Source organism: Notolabrus celidotus, chromosome 12, assembly GCF_009762535.1.
Source record: "Notolabrus celidotus isolate fNotCel1 chromosome 12, fNotCel1.pri, whole genome shotgun sequence".
NCBI classification, from domain to species: domain Eukaryota; kingdom Metazoa; phylum Chordata; class Actinopteri; order Labriformes; family Labridae; genus Notolabrus; species Notolabrus celidotus.
In genome coordinates, this window is record NC_048283.1 from 26,981,554 (window position 1) to 27,000,543 (window position 18,990).

Below are 18,990 nucleotides of genomic sequence, written 5' to 3' on the forward strand. Positions count from 1 at the left end.
TGAGACTAGACCCCGTCTCCAAGCCGAGGGGTCCTGTCCACAATGAAGGGATATTACTTTGCATAATGACTCGCTCACTGCACATTATCCCGCTTATTACCCAAACAAATTCACATCTAGTGTTGATTTAAAAATGATTTACAAAATGATTGTTTATACAGTTGAAAAAAACCAGTCCCCCAGATTTCATGGCGGTTGTATTCATATCAGCTTCAATTTGGTTGATGTCTCTTTCATGCTTCTTCTTCTTCCCTAGTTTCTGTAGTTTCCCTCCTCTCTTCTTTTCGTTGGTGGTGACTGGAAAATGGGGAAAAATGTGACTTGCCACAATTTTCACCAGTTTAGAGCGCTAACAGAAACTAAAGTTGTGTTTGTGCTGTAATTCCTTTCTGTGGCTTGAGTTGGTGACGTGTGCGATCTAGTTGTCCCTGACGTTGCTCTTGCTGTGCAGAATTAACAGCCATTACAGTGGTTTCAACCAATGAGAATCAAGTATTTAACACATACAGATGATTAGTATTGGTAATAAATCAAAGTCAACCCTTGGATCGACTTTTTTGTAAACACGCATCTTAACGACTGAACCTTCTTTCTTCTTTAGAAAAATTCAATGTATGCTCTTCTTTCCACACAAAAGTTTGATCCGCACAAACAGGCACATTTAACTGATTACAAAGTGAACCTCGTGTTTCACCGACAGTATGTTTGTGATTATCACTCGAGCTGCTGGCAGAAAAAAAGCAGATTGTGCAACATTGAATTCAAAGAAACTTCTGTGACGACAGTAACAGTGTATATTTTTATCCTAGTGTGACAAATTTGAGATCAGAAATTAAACCTCAAGGACGTAAATATAAAATATAAAAAAGCTCTTCAACAGTAGGCTCCATTCTTCTCGTCAGCAGTGATTTAAAGACAAGAAAAGCCCCCTTCATCCCAAACAAAGACTCCTCAACAGTGGATACTTGGGCGTGCATTCAGATCTGGTGTGAGCCAGTGTTTCTTATTTTTCTCTCCCTTCATGGTTAATTTGAATTACTTGTTGTAAAACAAAAACTGTATTGAGTCTGATTTTTCCATTGCTTGCCTTGGTCTAAGGGGCAGCTGTCCACGCTTCATTCAAAGCTCACTGGAGCCCAAGTAAACAGCTTAAGACAAAAAGAACAGTTTCTTCTCTACTGGGAAATGATCCTCCAGCTGACGTCATCAAGTGCTTTAAAGAATCTTATCTTTATATCTCCATGTTCACTGTGACCTCCATGCTCCACAGGCGACGGTGCTGTTGTTTCATGTTAAATGTGAAGTCCTGAATTGATGTGTTTGGGGATTTTACTTGTGATTTACTGTGTTGTTGTAACTGTGTTTTTTTTTAACACTCTCATGACTGTATTGCTTTTTTCATTATATTTTAAAACACACATTTTTTTTGATATTCTAAGTCAGAGTAGAGTTTAGCCAAATGCTGCAAAATGTCACACTTTCTTCATATTTTCGTCCATCTTCCTTCATTCATTCATCCCTGCAGCCATTAGGCTTCATAACTCTCTAGCCAATGGGAGATGAGCTGACAGACACCTTAATTACTTGTTTTATGTGATTTTTATAATTTTATCTGCCATACACCTGAATTTCCCTTCGGGGATTGATAAAGTACATTCTATTCTATTCTACTCTATTCTATTCAAGTTTGTGTATTTCTGTTGCTGACCGAAGAAACACAGCCGTTTTCTAAAGGCAACCTTGTTTCAGTCACTCATTGTGACCCTGTTTCTGTCCTTCCAGGTGTCTGAATGCGTGCACCTACTGTAAGACAAAACACGCCAGAGGAGACCTGGCCAGCTATCCAGTAGAGGAGCTTGTGGAGAGAGCCAGGCAGTCTTTCCAGGGTGAGTGCATTATCTCTCTCTCTATCACTACAGAACTAGCTTTCAAATAAGAAACACAGGTGACTGAATGCCTGATGAATACACTGATCCATGCCCTGTAAGACTGGATGTTCTGCTATGGGACAGTTGAAGGTGCTAATGTTTGGTAACTTGGTTTTTGGAGGGTTTTGATGCCAGATGAACAGCTGCTGTGCCCTGGCATCTGTTCGCTTAGAGAAGACTCCCAGAATCCCCAGCAGCACAGCGGGCCATTTCTCTGTTAGAGCCTGAGGCGGGTCAGTCAAGGGCAAATCTCCCACATTGTTAACACAAATCTCAAAAAGCATTTCCCCCTTATGCATTTTATTATCTGTTGAATTTTTAAAAGTTCTCTGTCTGGGATTGAGTCTCAAATCTGTTATTCATCGGGTTAACCAGAAATCCTCACAGATAAGTGGAATTCCAATCCATTTTCATTTCTCCTTTGCAATGATGTGAGTACATCATCTCCCTGCTCTTCTCCCTGTGTGATTACAAACCTTTTAGCATCATGTCAAACACTGCATTTGGGGTCTTCATCCCTGTAGTACTGTACAGCTCAGCCAAGGTCAATTGTCTCGTCCTATTAACAATTCATATATCACTCACATCATCAAAATGTAGTTCAACCTGAAAACATGATCATGAAACTTTTAGAGCTGCTTCTTCATCCTGATCACTACAAACGTTTGTTTCTTCAGTGTCCGTGTATAAACAAAGATATGAAAATGTATTTAGATAACTTCACCTTGACAGAAAAGTAAGATCAATTCTTAATTTTGTAACTCTGATTCAACAATTCATTGATTTTGTAGATGTTACCACTTCTAACACTTTGGCTGAAAGTTGAAGAGCTTGAGAGAGTTTGCTTTCACAGATGCAGGCTGTAATGTTTCATACAAACACTCAAGCTAACCCTGAGCTTCTGCAGCAGATGCACTGAGCTTTCACGTGATTCAAGGGTTAACTTTTATCCGCCAATATTAGTTAATTTGGAGAAATACACTACCAGTCAAAAGTTTGGACACACCTTCTCATTCAATGTTTTTTATTTATTTTAGTTATTTTCAACATTGTAGATTAATACTGAAGACATTAAAACAATGAAATAATCTGGTTTTACCATAATCTGGATTACAACAGTAGTCAAATAGTGCTATACAGTGTGTACTAACCCTACCTCTGAACAACACAACTGATGGTCTCAAACACATTAAGAAGGCAAGTCCTTCTACAAATGAACTCTTGACAAGGCTCATGATAATTAGAAACCATTCCAGGAGACCACTTCATGAAGCAGACTGAGAGAATACCAAGAGTGTGCAAAGCTGTCATGAAGGAAAAAGGGGGCTACTTTACAGAATCTAAAATATAAAACATATTCTGCTTTGTTTAACACTTTTTGTTAATTAAATAATTCCATATATGTTCTTTCATAGTTTTGATGTCTTTGGTATTTATCTACAGTGTTTCAAATAATTAAAATCAATACAAACCTTGAATGAGAAGGTTTGTCCAAACTTTTGACTGGTAGGGTATATTTAGTGACACATGAGAAAGATAAAGACTGTCCTTTTTAAAACTAAACAACATATTTTATTTTCCATATATCCAGCCTGTTTCTGCCTGAGTTAACCCAAACACACCAGTTCATGTTGCCACATGATGAAAGGGAAGAGAACAGATGCTATCCTATTGATGCTATCCTGGGGCAGTGCAGGATTCAGGTTTCTGGGGGATTCATGTGGGCACAAGAAGTTATCATTCGAACAAGTTGCCATCACCGTGTTTGAGATTTAAAACAGACAGCTCAAAATGAACTTACTTCCATAATTGTCAACAGAATGCAGAGCTAACTCAAGCACTGCTGCACGGAGAAGCACTGATGTGGGAGGATTTTTGACTGTGATATAGGAATCTGAAAGATCAGATAGTCGGAGTCACTTGCTTGCAACACCCACTCTGGCTTCTTAAAGTAGTGTTGTTGTTGGCCTGAGATGGGCCTGGGTTTATGTGTGGTCAGTGCTGACCACACATAAACCCAGACTGTTGGATCAAAAAAGAAAATACCCTTCACAAGGACACAGCTTTCTAAATCCCATCCAGAACTCTTTAAAACAGCTGCAGCCATGCCACCCCAGAGCCCAGGGGTGAGCAGTCAAGGGCAAACTCACCAGCTGCTTGAACCTCGGTGTGCATGTGTGTATGTGTGTGTGTGTGTGTGTGTGTGTGTGTGTGTGTGTGTAAAGGGGGGGATCACGTGTGTTTGTGTGTACACAGATGTAGTTGACCACTTACGGTGAAGATAAAACTGTCCTCTGCTCTTGTCAGGAGCGTGGTGAGGATATTGACTTTTCTGCAAAACAGAAAGAAGTTCTGTCTGTCTGCTTTTCAAAAATCTGTCACAAACATTGTGTGTAGTAAAACTCAGTTATATGACTGTTTGTGTGTAATCCGTTAAAAAGCAGGAAACATGAGTGTCAGAGACGGTTAGTTGTTGTTTTCAAAACAGAGAAAGAGGAAACAGGAGGTCGCCGCCTGTCATGATTTACAGACCGTTGGAAAAGGACAGAGATGTGTAATGAGAGATAAAGTTTCACTGTCCCATACTTGATTTAACTGACATTTCACTCACACACATGAAACACAGGATTACTCTCTATTATAAAAAAGAAGCACAAAAAAACCCACCCTGGTTGCCTGATTCTTGTCCCCTCTCACGCACACACACTCACTCGCATGTTTGATAAGCAGGTTTCGTCGAAGCAATGAAAGCTTTGCTCATCTAATCTTTATTTTCTGTCACTTGTAATATATTTCTCTCCTGTTGAACAAATAGAATCATCTGCTGCGTTTATGAAGCAACGGCCTGCTGTTTACTCCATCAACTATTTTGGTGAGGTTTAGAATCACATCACAGCAGTACAGCCGTGCTCCCGTCCCTCTCTCCCTCTCACTCTATTAGCCACCTTTTTCTTATCTCAAACAAAATGAGCCTCACAAATAGGCTGCAATTTGATTTGCTATTTGATGTCTCTTGAATGAAAAAAAAAAGGCTGAAAGTATGAATGCTAATTTTGATTGGCCAGTCAGCCAGCATTGGGGGTATTTGACTGGTTTATCGCGTAGAACTTTGAAAGGATTTGTGGGATTTATTCAAATGCGATTTGAGGTAAATAGCTCTCCTTCCATCTGGAAAAAAAGAGGGAGTGAAAGAGTGCACAGCTTTTAAAATAATCTGAATTATTCAAATGTATGAATGTATAATTCTTAACATCAGAGAGGTTGGTTAATATATGCAGGTAATGGAGGCTGGGGATGTCACAGGAAATGATAACGTTGTGGGCGTGTGTGCGAGTGTGTGTGGGGTTCGTATGCGAAGTTTTGTGAGTGAAGGAGGCATGCTGGGAAACAGTGATTGGAGTGTGGGTTGGTGTGTGTGTTTCTGTGTGTCTCAAAGTGTGCGTGAAAGAGCCAGAAGTGGAGGAATATTTAACCATATTTCTCTGGGTGAGCAGTCCTGGAGATGGCAGTATTTTTATGAGGTGTTACAGTAGATTCAAGGTAAACAACCTCGATCCACCTGCTGCCTGCCAACCAACCAATCACTGTCGTCCTACTCACTTTCCTCTCACTCTTTAATCTAAATCAATCTGTCATTATCCTTTACTCTTCATTAAATCTCCTGTCGTCTCTCACTTCTTGAGATTTAGTGCGTCCCTATATGTGTATGGTAATTTTGTTTCACATAAAATGCTTTTTGGCATTAATGTGATAAAGACAATATTATATAAAAATTTGTATATACATGTTTGTGATTGAGTAATGCATCAGGAGAGGCCAGTGCCCATTCAGGAGTGGGTCAGAGAAGGACTTTCTTCCTTGTAGGGGAGGGGAAGGGATTATGCCCAACAAGGTGTCAATTTTTCAGAACTTGTGGACAGCATTGAGACTAAACTTCTCCCACGTGCATAATTTCTTCATAACAGACACCTCAAGAGGTTCTGCTATTTGTTGAAGTATAACAAAAAGGAACAATTTCTCTGTTTTCTTGCCTGCAGCATTTTTACAGCCCACTGCTTTTCCCAAACAACACCTGAATGTTTGACTCATTCCTGAAAATTGCAACTGTCTTATTAGGGACCATGTGCGACAACTTTTTGGGCTTCCGCTGCAGCAAAAGGTTAGCCGGCAGAGCTCCAGGTCAAGACTTCTCTACCTGTACACTGGTATTGTTTACAGTCCAAACAGCAACTAGAAGAAAAAGCAGCAAAGAAAGAAGTTGGAGTTCAGTGAAGATGTCTAAAGACTCATTTATGCTTCCTTTACGAATGAAAATAGATGTTTTAAACCATCTAAAGCAATGCAACCACTAGAGGGCGCCACTCAGAGTCGGTTTCACTGTTGGCTGTTGTATTTAAGGCATATGCAAGACTTACTAAAGCCTCAAAAGCAATAAAAAAGTTCCTTTCATGTTTTCAGTTCCCTTTTATGAATATAATTTACATTTCTATTTACATCTCTGCTGTTTTGACCAGTATCTTTTGTGCTAAGCACTCCCCTGCAGTGAAGGATAGGATGCAAAAACTTGAAGGACAATGCAATGCCTCATGATATTTTAGGCAACAATGCTCAGACTACAACTCCATGAGTTGATATTGAATTTCACTCCTTAACTACATAATTCATTGCTTTATTATAGATAGAACATTTGTGTAATGTGTTATTGAAGACTCAATACGTTTGTTATTTTCGTAATAGAGACAATATAATAAGATCCACTGGAATATGTAGATACCCTGTATATTAAATAAAGAGGCTGTCCATTAGAAGCTCAACAAGACACATGTAGCCAGTCAGTCTTAGTGATGTGCCAGAGGACGATCTTTTTTGTGGTGGTACTGAATCCTCACTGTGGCTGTCGCCTTGCCATTTAGAACTGTCAGCAGTGTGTGTGTGCACATGCGTGTGTGTGTGTGTGTGTGTGTGTGTGTGTGTGTGTGTGTGTGTGTGTGTGTGTGTGTGTGTGTGTGTGTTAGACGGCCCCGTCTAAAGCAGGACAGGACGCTTCAGAGCTACAGACACACTGATATGACTCCCGCGTGACACACTACATTAGTATGCGACATGCACCTCAGCAATCACGTCACAGCTTGATTTCTGAGCTCCAGAGAGTTGGCGTAATGACAACACAAAATCAAAACCGTGTATCACCAGTAATGGCTTCTCTCTAGACTGACAGCTGGTGCTGTTTTTGCCAAATATAAAACTGCTTGAAGCTCTACATTTTAAACAAAACAACAGAAAACGCCTGCATGCAAAAACACAAGTTACTTTTTCGCATGAACAGACAGAATAAAGACAGTGTTAGAGTTATACATCATAAGCCCTTTGTTGTGATAACACCATACAAAAGAGGGATGTATGTCCACCCTTCTTTTTACACATTTGCTTGTCCTCTCACTCCCACATGACTGATATCATCAGTGTTGAACACAGATATTAGCAGAAATGACACTGCTTAGTTTCCAGGCTCCATCTGGATGACATATGACAGGTAACAACACATAGACAGACAGATATGTGGGCTAGCTTGCTGGGCTAGCTCCAACATCTGTGACAGGTGTCAGCTCCTGTTTGCCTCGGCTGATACTGCGACACAACACAAAGACCGACAAGGCTGCTGAAGTTCGCCAGGACCTGTTATCCACGGGTCAGTGACTCTCGCAGGTTGGAGGTTCGAGTTAGAATCGTTTGTCTACATTTGAGTAATATCTTCAATTAGATAACAGGGAAAGTATGACATTTGGATTTAAAGGGCCAGATGTGAGGGTGAGAAATGTTAACTGGATCTCAACATTGTGGGTTTTTCTTCCTCCCCATGTGAGAACATTTAAATGTGCACATCTGTTTTCATATGCACCACCGTGAACGCTATACACTTGGCATTCATTCAAGTAGAAGACAATGGAGAAGTTTAAAGGAAAGCTCAGCTCTAATTCGTCCTGTATTGATCGGGAGATGAACGAGAGTGGAAATAGAGACACAGAGGCAGACGCACAGAGACTGAAATATTGATAGGAGCACATTGATCATAGTTGAGTCACCAGCACCATCAAAGTGCCTCTATTGAAAAGACCATGTGGAAATGTGCTGAGCATGCAAGCACTAACACAAATTTCCTGTGTGTGTGGAAGCAGTCAAATTTATTACCCTCTGGGAAAGCTCTCGCAGAGAAGCTAAAAATGGATTTTCTGAATCTCCTCCAGGCCGATAAGTTGCTGATATTTCTCACACAGACAGAAGTTCCTCCATGTGTGCTCTTCTGCACCGAGAAACAGTTCAGACTTCGGCAACAGTTTTTCATAATGTGTCTGTCGTGAAGCCAACAAACTCAAAACAGACGTCAGTCACACACATTCACACATGCACACATGCACACATGCACACATGCACACACATACACAAACACACACACACACACACACACACACACACACACACACACACACACACACACACACACACACACACACACACACACACACACACACACAAGAGTTCAAACATATGTCACCACTACCAGCACATCATGAAGCTAAAGCGTTTCTTAACTAAATTAGTTCAAGTAGCACTGTGCTGTTCCATGCATTAAGCATGCCACTGTACCCGAGATAAGGGGAGGGGTTCGTTTCTCTGTAAAGCTCTGTGAGTTAAAACGGTTAGGATTTTCTTTCCACATGCACAGCCGAGTCAGTTTGTTTGTTTGATATCCAAATTGAGGCTTTTTTTTCGTGCAGCATAATTATGTGAAGCTAAGTAAGAGCATTTTGAGCATATGGCTCTTTTTCTTACACTATGTATTCATAACTCTGTATTTAAAGTAGGGAAATTATACAAAACCTAAATTGTTGTCTTTAAAATAACCTGACCTTAAACTGTGAAGATGTTTTCTGATGAGAAGATGCCTCAAAGTTCTACACAACCAATTTTATCAACACATCATTTGCAGACTGGTGAAACGCAGCTCTAAATAAGAACATAACTGCATAGATTTCCAGTCATACAATAAATGGTTCAAACCCATTGTTACTGTTAATGTTAATAGTCCCAGTAGGGGTGGGCGATATGACCTCAAATTTATATCATGGTATTTTTTGTCTTTTGCAGTGACAGTATTTTTTGCGGTGTTACAAAATGTAAACATGTGCTTTCACTACGACCCACCTCTATCTAAGAACTTAGTTATTTCAGTGTTTTTTTCTCTCCTGCCTCCATGTTTGTATTTTTCAACATCTACATAATTTTACTCTTTGAGTAGTGTCTTTAAACATGCCATTTCCTGACATAGCTGTTTCAGAGTAAAAGCACTTCAGCTTCACTTCACTCGAGTTGGAAACTCAACATGTTTATCATCATATTAACTGAGCTTTAGTGGAGTTTTGATTGACGGCGATCGTCAGGTGTTACAGACAACCCAGTCATCAGTTGAGACACGTATCAAGCAGGTAGACCTGTTGTAATAGAGACGTTAAACCCTGCAGGGCGATTACATGGCAAAACTTGGAGAGGAAATAGCAGAAATGAACCTGATCGCTGAATGATGTGTTATGATTCACTGTTCTTGTGAATACCAACACCGGCTTTGACATAAGGAGTCATTGTAGAACAGGAAGTGGACCGTTTTTTTGGTCACAAATGAATTTGTTTCACTACTTCTTTACCGCCACTGTGAATGTACCTCTGATGGGGAAGTAAATCTCTATTATTCTAGTAAAACCAAAATGTGTGTGTACATAAACAATAATGAGTGTTCAGACCGAAGGTGAGGGTAAAGGAAAAGCTGTGTCATCGCTGTGACACTGGGGACAGTATTGAAACTGGTACATCCCCCACCCTCCTGGATTAATATTCACCAACAGATATCCTGGCTGTGGAGGTGACACACCTAACAATCACGTCAGAAAGGAGAGCCACATAAAACTGTTTGTAATGTCCCTTTAATATCCCTTTCTTTTAATGTTCACTCTCAGGGAAGGAGACTCTGAAGTGAACAGTTATTTTCGATCTTTGCTCTTCTCCTCTAAAACATCTTTTCTCTTTCTCTGTGCCTCTTAAGTTGAATTAAACAGCTGTCCTCCCTCACTTGCTTCTCTGCCTCTGTCTTCTTGTTTGACCTCTTTTCATTCCCTCCATGGGCTGGACAACAACACAACAGAGGGCGATGTGTGTGTGTGCGTGAGTGTGCATGTGTGTGTGTGTGTGTGCGTGTCCGTGTGTGCATGTGTGTGTGTGTGTGTGTTTGTGTGTGTGTGTGTGTCTGTGTGCGTGCGTGCGTGTGTTTTATGTCTGTGTGCGTGTACCGTCTTGTCCTGTGATTTAGTGCCAAGCTGGCAGCAGAACCCAGTGAATAGGGGGCCCCTTTTCACACAAAGAGAGCTCGGGATACACACAAACACGCAGACACACACGCACAGCTCACAGTCAATGCCAGACTGCAGGCCACCAACTGCACACCTGGCATGCTGCTATTATGTCACCAGAGTGTGTTAGTGTGCGTGTGTACTTGAGATTGTGTAAGTCCAGCAGACACCATCTGCTCTGTCCTCTGTGAACTTGTGTCCACACCTCTCCCCCCTCCATCCCTCTCTTTACTTTGCATTTATAAAGTTATTTGATCAGATAATTTTAAGCCTTGTTTTAAACACCACAGTGCTACAAGGTTCACTTGATTCTGTTACAACACTTCAATCCACCTTAAGCCGCTGTTTACTACCCTCAGAAGTCACATCTGTCCTCACAGTGCTGCTCGGATGCACCGTCCTATACCCTGAACTGTATCTTATTTTATAAATGTAAGCTAAATCTAAAAGTGTAACACTTCTACTTCAAATGAAAACCATCATGCTTTATTTCATCCCATTACAGAGAAATAAAGATGGCTGAAGGACTTTTAAGAAACAGCTAAAGCTTTAAAGTTGATTTAAGTGGATTAAAAGAAAGACAGGTTTCAGTTTCTCTTTTAACTAAACACCTTCTCCTCCTCTCAGTGATCTGTTCTTCACATTTACCCCCTTTTTCTTTATCTGTTTTTCTTTTTTTCTAGTATAAATACTCAGTTTCTCTGTTTCTCTCTCTTCCTTCTGCTGAATCCTGTGTGGGGGAGGGGAGAGCAGTACCTCTGTCTGTCAATAGGTGGCAGTAGGACACTTAGTTATACACTCAGACCATGTGCTCAGCTCACTGGCCTTGTTATTGTCTGTATGGCCTCACACACAGACACAGTCTTTTGTGCACACACACACGGAGAGAGGGAGAAGGCTTGTGCCTGTTAAAATGTTTAACTGCTGTAAGTCCTCTGACTCATATTTGGCTTTTGGTTCTTCCTCCCAAAACGCCACTGTGTGTGTGTGTGTGTGTGTGTGTGTGTGTGTGTGTGTGTGTGTGTGTGTGTGTGTGTGTGTGTGTGTGTGTGTGTGTGTGTGTGTGTGTGTGTGTGTGTGTGTTCCCTTTCCCAAGCTGTTAAGCACACTACTGCTCTGCTGTTTACAAACCAACTTCCTCCTGGTAAGTCCGTGCGAGCCACAAAAGATAAAAAATAAATAACACCCACCTCTCTGTTATTGTAGCCTTGTAAATATTGGGCATGGTAGCCCACTGAATAAAAATCCCCCTCTCCATTCCCCTTCGACCTGTTTTTGTTCCAGCCAAGAAGAAAAATTAGATTAAAGGAAAATCAACAAATAAAGGAGAGGTGCACCGCAGATTTTCCCCTCATACTTTTGGCTAAGTCCTATCAAGTGAAGAACTGAGGAGCAGATTATTCCAGTCACATGAGAGCAGCAGTATTTCACTTCATATGAGAATCTGCTGATTAAGAAGGTGTGCAGTGTAAAGCAGGTATTATTATGCCTATAAGCCATGTGTTAATTAACCCCTCATTTCCTGCATCCGTCACTTTCCTCCTCTTTCCTCCTTACTCTTTATTTCTTCTCAAAGAAGGATGCTGCTGTGACACTGAGGCTCCGGGCTGGCTTTCTTTTTAATTAATTCTCTTCACTAAAGTTTTTTTTTTAGTCTTAATTTGTTTGTTTGTTTGTGTTCTCACATGTATAGTTTTTTATATCCTCCAGGAACACAAGAAAGCCTTTGCTCATGACTTTTGTTTCCCTGAGCCACAATGAATCATGACACACACACACAGTGTGAAGAGGGAAAAAAAGCAAAGGCTACAACTGGTTCAGGTCCTTAAGTTTATGTCTGCTTTGAAGTCTAGACTTGGAGTTGGGAGGCTGGGGAAAGAGAGATTAATAGGTTCGTTTAATCTACAGTCACTTGTTTGAACCCTTTCAGTTTTTTGGCAGTGTCACAAAATAAAAGCCCCCAGATACCTGCAGGGATTAAAGTTTCTGCCATGTGGTGATTTTTGTGTCATGTGGATTTCCACAAAGACTGTTTTAGATCAATGAAAGTTGATGATAAATGTTGTGTACTCGGTGGACTTTTTGTGTCAGACATGGTAATACACATAGTTGTGATCCATTTGACTGAAATCACCTCTTATTTCCCAGCCATGTGTTTCATTTACACCTTTTCAGATGGACAGAATCCAGCCTGACGAGATGTGTCACACACCCAGCAACCAAAAGTCCACAACGACTATTTAATACAACAGTAAACACTTAATCTGGAAGATGTAGCACAGATCTTTTTCTGTTTCCTAGTCTTTATCAAAGCAAATCTTCAGTTGCGGCAGAAAAAACATCTTTAAACACAGTATCAACAAATAACCCCTGAGTCACCTGGCAAACATTTGCTTCTAGCAGTCATTTGGAGTGTTTTCGAGTCATCTGATGAATCAAAAGTTTAAACAAATGTTTACGCTGGTTATGAAACAGACTGAAATCAATATTAATGCCTCTGCATGACCTTCAAAAGTAAACAAGGCCACCACAGACAGGACTGATCATTTCTGTGTACTACTTTTTACATCTTTTAACCACTGCTGTCGGGTGGGTGTCACATGAATTGAGTTAAAACATGATGCCAAAAATTATTTTGTTGACATTTCCCACAATAAAGATTCTTAGTGTGAAATATATGTGACTGTTCAAAGACAGCAGGCCAAGACTTTTCTCAGAAAACACTACCCACACGTGCAGGACGAGATCAGCAAAGAGGAGAGGTAACGCTTTGTGTCCAGGGGGTGCAAAAAACAATAAATTGCATGCATTTTTCTTTGTATTGATTGGACAGCTAAAGCGAGACAGGAAATGAGGGGAGTAGAGAGTGGGGGAAGACATGCAGCAAAGGGTCATGGCTTGGAGTTGAACCAGTGACCGCTATGATGAGAACTATAGCCTCTGTTAAAAGGAATGTGTTCTTAAGCCGATAGGCCAACCGGCGCACCTGAACGACTGTCTAAGTCAATGACTCTACTAATGACCCCATGTGATGACCATTAGCACACCAATGACTGTTAGAGGCTTATATTAGCTCTAGCTCTGTCACCAGTCTGTTCAGAACTGAAGAAGCCTTTCCGAGGAGAGGTGAAACTTCTTCAAGAATCGCTACCAAGTCCAGTTGCCTTTTCTGAGGAAGCTTTGAAATACAAACACAAAAATTCCTCACTGGACATTTAGGTCCAATATTTACTCTAATTTCACCTCTGCTTTGGTTTCGGCAAACTTCTGAGGTATATATCTTGGTGTTTATGCGCTGAATGCTCTACTTTCCGTACCCCACAAGTCAGCTGCTTGCTAACGAATCCAAACAAGTCCCGCTGCAACATAACGAAACAACGCTGAAACATCCGTGTTAAATACGGCCCACTACTACTGACCCATTAACTTTATAGAGAGCCAGTTACCCTCATGAATAAAACATATCTGGATGTTTACTTAATCTGTTTGTAAATAAGCATATGGTAAGTGTCAACAATTAAGCCTCTTTATAATCAATGAATCGCTTAATCAATCATTCAAACAGTTTGACCTCTCTGACTGTGCAGCATACACGTGAAAGAACAACTCTTTTATTCTGCTCTCTCTCCACACACACACACACACACACACACACACACACACACACGCACACACACACATACATGTACACTCACTGAACACACACACATCAACTGTGCATCGTACAAGTAATTAAGTTCAGCTTCAATTCACTGTGGTGATCAACACAACTCGTTACCTGTGAAAGAGAGAGAGGTGAAAAGAGACGAATGAAAGCCTGAGCAGTGAAACAGATGAGCGATATAAACAGAAGAGAAAGCAGGTTAAAGACATTCTGTGTTGATCTTTATTATAACAGGATGTGAAATAAATATTGTCACCTTGCAGAGCAAACTTTCCCCTCCGTTTTCCAACATTTGAGTTCACACAGTGAGAAACAAAAGAACAGATAGAGACGATTTATTCTTACTCAATCTAAAACATTATGCAACTGTCCCACTTTTCGTCTGCTGTTTGTCTGTTTTCCTGTCTGAATATATTTCATCACTTCACTCCCACTTAACTCCCCATGATGGTTCTGCTCCTCTGTCTTGTGCTTTCTCTCTCTCTCTCTCTCTCTCTCTCTCTCTCTCTCTCTCTCTCTCTCTCTCTCTCTCTCTCTCTCTCTCTAATTCAATCACCTTGTTCTTCATATCAATTCATTAATAAATATATTCATATATCCATATTTAGGAAGATTTCTCTCCCTCTCTTGTTTTTGTTTTTCTACTGTATTTTTATCACAACATAAACCATCAGCCAAGTACTTATCTCCTATTTAGCTGAAGGAATAAGGAAACCAGACAGCACACTGTTAGCCCTGCAGATATAGACATCCACATGTATTCATTCCCTACATGTGAATTAATATTTAATGTTCCTATTATGGCGAGGTTGTCCCATGATAAGTAAAAATAATTGATTAACAATAACCACTTAGTGCTGCACTAATGTATGTATCAGTTTAATGATGAATTATTTGTGCACAAACACACAAACAAATATTCATGCATTTAGTAATGTTTGTTTTTATTTATTCTTGCCTGTGGGACAAATTTAAAGCAACTGTTGGGGAATAGTTTTGAAAACAAAGAGCGGAAGCTTTTAATCATTGTGTATTTGGAGCTACTGAGCCTTTGGTCAGGGGACTCATCGGGCAGTGCTGCTGATTTTAAGATAAGCACACAAAGTGCTTGTTTATCAAGTTAGCTTCTGTTTTTAGTGGAATGCTGGATGGCTCTTAAAGCATAAGGCCAGAAATATACTTTGTTTTTAACTTTTCAAACGGCTGCATCTTATTGGTCACATACTTGGCGACTCCTGACACATTACTGCACACCAGAGACCTCCGGCCGTGTGCAACTACCTGTTTGGGATGTAAACAACAGACATGCCTGTGCTGACTGGGGATGTGAGCATTCAGTTGAGTAACATTTTCACATTAGTCAGGAACAGAATAACTAGTTGGTTAAACAAGTTGTTATTACTATGATTGTTTGTTATTTGGGTCTGCAGTGAAGCTGAAGTGGACACAGTGGTTTGCAAAACTATACTGGTGTTATGGCTCAATGAGTTACCCGGTTAATTGGAGACAATGTTACAACAGCTCTTGAAAACTGAAGAAGTCCTTTTTTATTGTAAGGTGGAAATTGACTCATCAGCTGTGTCTTTAATGATGACTGAACAAAGACGCATTAGCGCGGACTCTTTCTATGTTCGACCGTTCTTCCAACTACAACAACCAACACGATGGCTGAAAGTCACCATGCGACAGAGTACCTCGTTGAACTAAAACACCGGTTTGCACATCACCAACTGAGGGTTTTCTTTTCAGCTGCTGGACTTTTAGTCAATGGACTGAGGTCTTGAATTTCACAGGAGCACATTGACATCAGTCAAGTAAGGACCACATAAGTGTGCAGTATACACGAGTTGTCAAGGTTGATTGACAACGGCACGCCAGTGTTTACTAACCTTGTAGGTTTGTGCTCTATTTGTAACAAACATAAAGAGGACACACATTTTTTATATATTTATTTTAAATGTAATTTTTTTAGCTCCTATTTAGTGATCTTTAGTCATACTTGGTGGGAGAATGTGGCATGTTTATAATGCACATTGCAAAGGCCCACACAGCACTTAAAGTAGCTCTCAGTTTCATGATGGAAAAAGGACATATACTCTTTTAGATGACCATTACTAACGGTCAGCACAATATATATTAGGACTGTGTGAAAGAGATTGTGCTTAAACTGTTTTCTTACCTTTAGGCTAGTCAGTGTGTCTACATTTAAATTTCCATCTAATCCTCTTGGAAGTAAGTTTCTTAGGAACATCTGTAGTGTTGACTTTCTGCCTCTGAACCTCTCCTACCAATCATGAGCACATCGTGTTACTTTCTGAGGTTGGCACATGGGGAAGCCATCATGAGCACGCAAATGTGGAGTGAAAAGCAAGTATATCTCTGGCCTTAGGGAAGCATCATGGTTATGGTCAATAAAACTCTTTTAAGAGAGCAGTAATGATGCTAAAAGTGCTTCCTTTAACTGTTTTCACTCTTTAGTTAGCAGACCAGATCTAAGAGCTTCTACTTTATATATTACAGCAAATGTAACATTTCAAACACACCTCAGATGAAGGGGGGGTTTACAAGTGTGAGTCAGGCAGAGTGAAGAAGTTCTAAAACTCAGGAAGTCAAGCCTTAATTTGGACTGGTGCTAAAATGCTGACATGACTGTTTACACCAGTGATTCCACTCAGAGGGGGGTCCAAAGTCATGACTGGAGGGGTGAGGCAAGGCTACATAAAACCAATGCACACGGTTCTGCACTGCTAGCTATAGACAAACTATGTGAAAGGATAGCCAGGTACGGGCGAGTGGTGTGCTGGTCTCAGTACCATCACTGGTGTCACATTCTGCCATGACATGGATTTTACAACACTGTCATCTCCAGTTCAAACATGCAGTTCAGTCCATGCACTGTTTCTCTCACTGCTTATCAAAGAGCAGCTCCTCTTCCTTCTGTGTATTAAGCTCAGCTCAGTCATCTAAGGTTCCTTGCTGTGCATTGCATAACCTCTCACGGAGTAGAATAGATACTCATTAATCCTTCCATACTGACAGTGTAGGTGGATATACATAAAGCCAAACATGCAGGATTGAAAGGCGAGCAGCATACAACATGATACTGAGCAGTTTAGTCTTATGACCAGACAAGGAGTTAACACCATAATTACTCAGTTTTGGATCAATTTCTGAGATTTCTCAATGTCTGTCTGGACAGAAGACCAGAATGATGATAATGACTTGACCACATTAAGTGATACATGCCTACTTGTTTTGGACATGTTGCAGTGCATGAATCATGATTTTTACTTCAGATTTCAGGAGCTATGTTTAATATTAGTAAAAGTCTCATGAGAATTGTTTACTTCTTGACAAACCCTTCAAAATAAAAGTCCCTTTTTGTTATGTTGTTGAAAGACCTTTACTCTGAAACACGCATGTCCTGAAACAACATGTTTTCAGCTGAAGTAACTCAAACGGTTAAATAAAGTTATGCTAGATTGTAAAACATGTAAACAGATCACAGATTTGGTTAAAGCTATAAAGTCCTGAGATCTGAACACTCAGGTGTTAGTTAAAACATTGCTCTGTGGTGTCAGGCTCAAACATGAGTGAAGTAAAGCATCACAGCTTGGTTTGAAGGGGGGAGATGTGTGATCCTTTACCACTCTGTCAGGTAAAAGTAAGGCAATGAATCTCCACCAACAAACCTTACTCAAACATGTATTCTATAATAGCTTCATTTCAATCTTTAGTTTTTGTTTTCTTCTATTCTGAATTGGTCCGCCTACTCCATCGGGTGATTTCCACATGTCGTTCAGGCTTTAGATGAACACACAACTTGAACCTCGGCTGGTGAGCTTTGCATCTTGGAAGTGGAAGTTTGTATTTTGTAAATCTCCCTCAGAGGGTATTAGCGTTGCTGATAACTGAACTTCAGCTTGCAAATAAGCTGGCAAAACAACAAATTGCAACACTTAAGAGAACTTCCAGCCAAGTCTATACGGATGGAGATAGTAACTCTCCTAATATTCTTTGTGTGTCTGCACAGTGTGTGGATAAAGATGGGTTTCTTTTGCTGTTATGCTACAACAGAGAGATGGTTTGACACATCATGTTAGAAAGAGTAATAACATCAAACAAGACTGACTTCTGCTTCTGTAAAACACACTGAAGGCAGCCGTGGTGGTTAGTCAATTATTTTTATTTCATTATTTTTATCCGGCCAGGAGACTCTAACATGTTTCCAAATGATTGCTGTTTCCTTTTCTTCTAAAAAGAAGGCTGTGTACTCCCACACACTTATCACTTCTTTCCTATTCGTCAGACTGTGACCTTCAGTTAGCTTTGTGCCAGCTCTCGACTGTGTTGCATTTCGGTTTCCACAGTTTGGCTCACAGTAAATGGAGAACGACCTCAAACATAACAATGCTGCAGCCCCTTGTACAAATGTCTTGAATTAGGAACCAAAACTAAACTGATTCCCTGCAGCGGGTATCTGAACTGAACTGGAGAAAGAGCTGCTTGATCCTTGGTATTATGAACAGGACAGACATTTGACAGGACGACTAAACTCAAGACACGAAATACACAAACAGTGTATATCTGGAAAAAGGCGCCCACATCCTCTGAGCATAATTCAGGGTGGTATATGTTGTTTGTGTGTACTTTCTTGTGTGTGTTTGTGTGTATTTCCCTCGTGGTATATATTTTGCTATCATCGGGGGGTCTCTTCACACCCCCTGCAGGAACCAGTTCTCACATAGTGGACCACCCGTGGCCACAGCCACGAGCCCCTGGTGTTGGGTGACATGAAAGGGCTACAGGGGAGACAGCTGATGCACACAGACACACACACACACTCACAAACAAACACACACGGACAGACCGACAGACAAAGAGGTGGGCAGACACTTTCAAAGAGAAATGTTGATCCAGTACAGGAAACCCCTGTGTCCTCTTAAATATCCCCTGAAAGTCTTTGAATCCAGACTCTCTCTCTGCCTCAGGTCGGACT

At 40.6% G+C, this 18,990-nt stretch overlaps 1 protein-coding gene across 3 annotated transcripts in view; it reads left to right on the forward strand.

Annotated features, from left to right (window-relative positions):
* cdkal1 (CDK5 regulatory subunit associated protein 1-like 1) overlaps window positions 1–18,990 on the forward strand; it is a 276,511-nt gene that overhangs the window by 120,039 nt on the left and 137,482 nt on the right. For all 3 annotated transcript variants that reach the window (XM_034697513.1, XM_034697512.1, XM_034697514.1), the window contains exon 8: window positions 1,783–1,886. In XM_034697513.1, coding sequence (XP_034553404.1) covers window positions 1,783–1,886 — 104 coding nt within the window. The remainder of the gene's footprint in view (window positions 1–1,782; window positions 1,887–18,990) is intronic.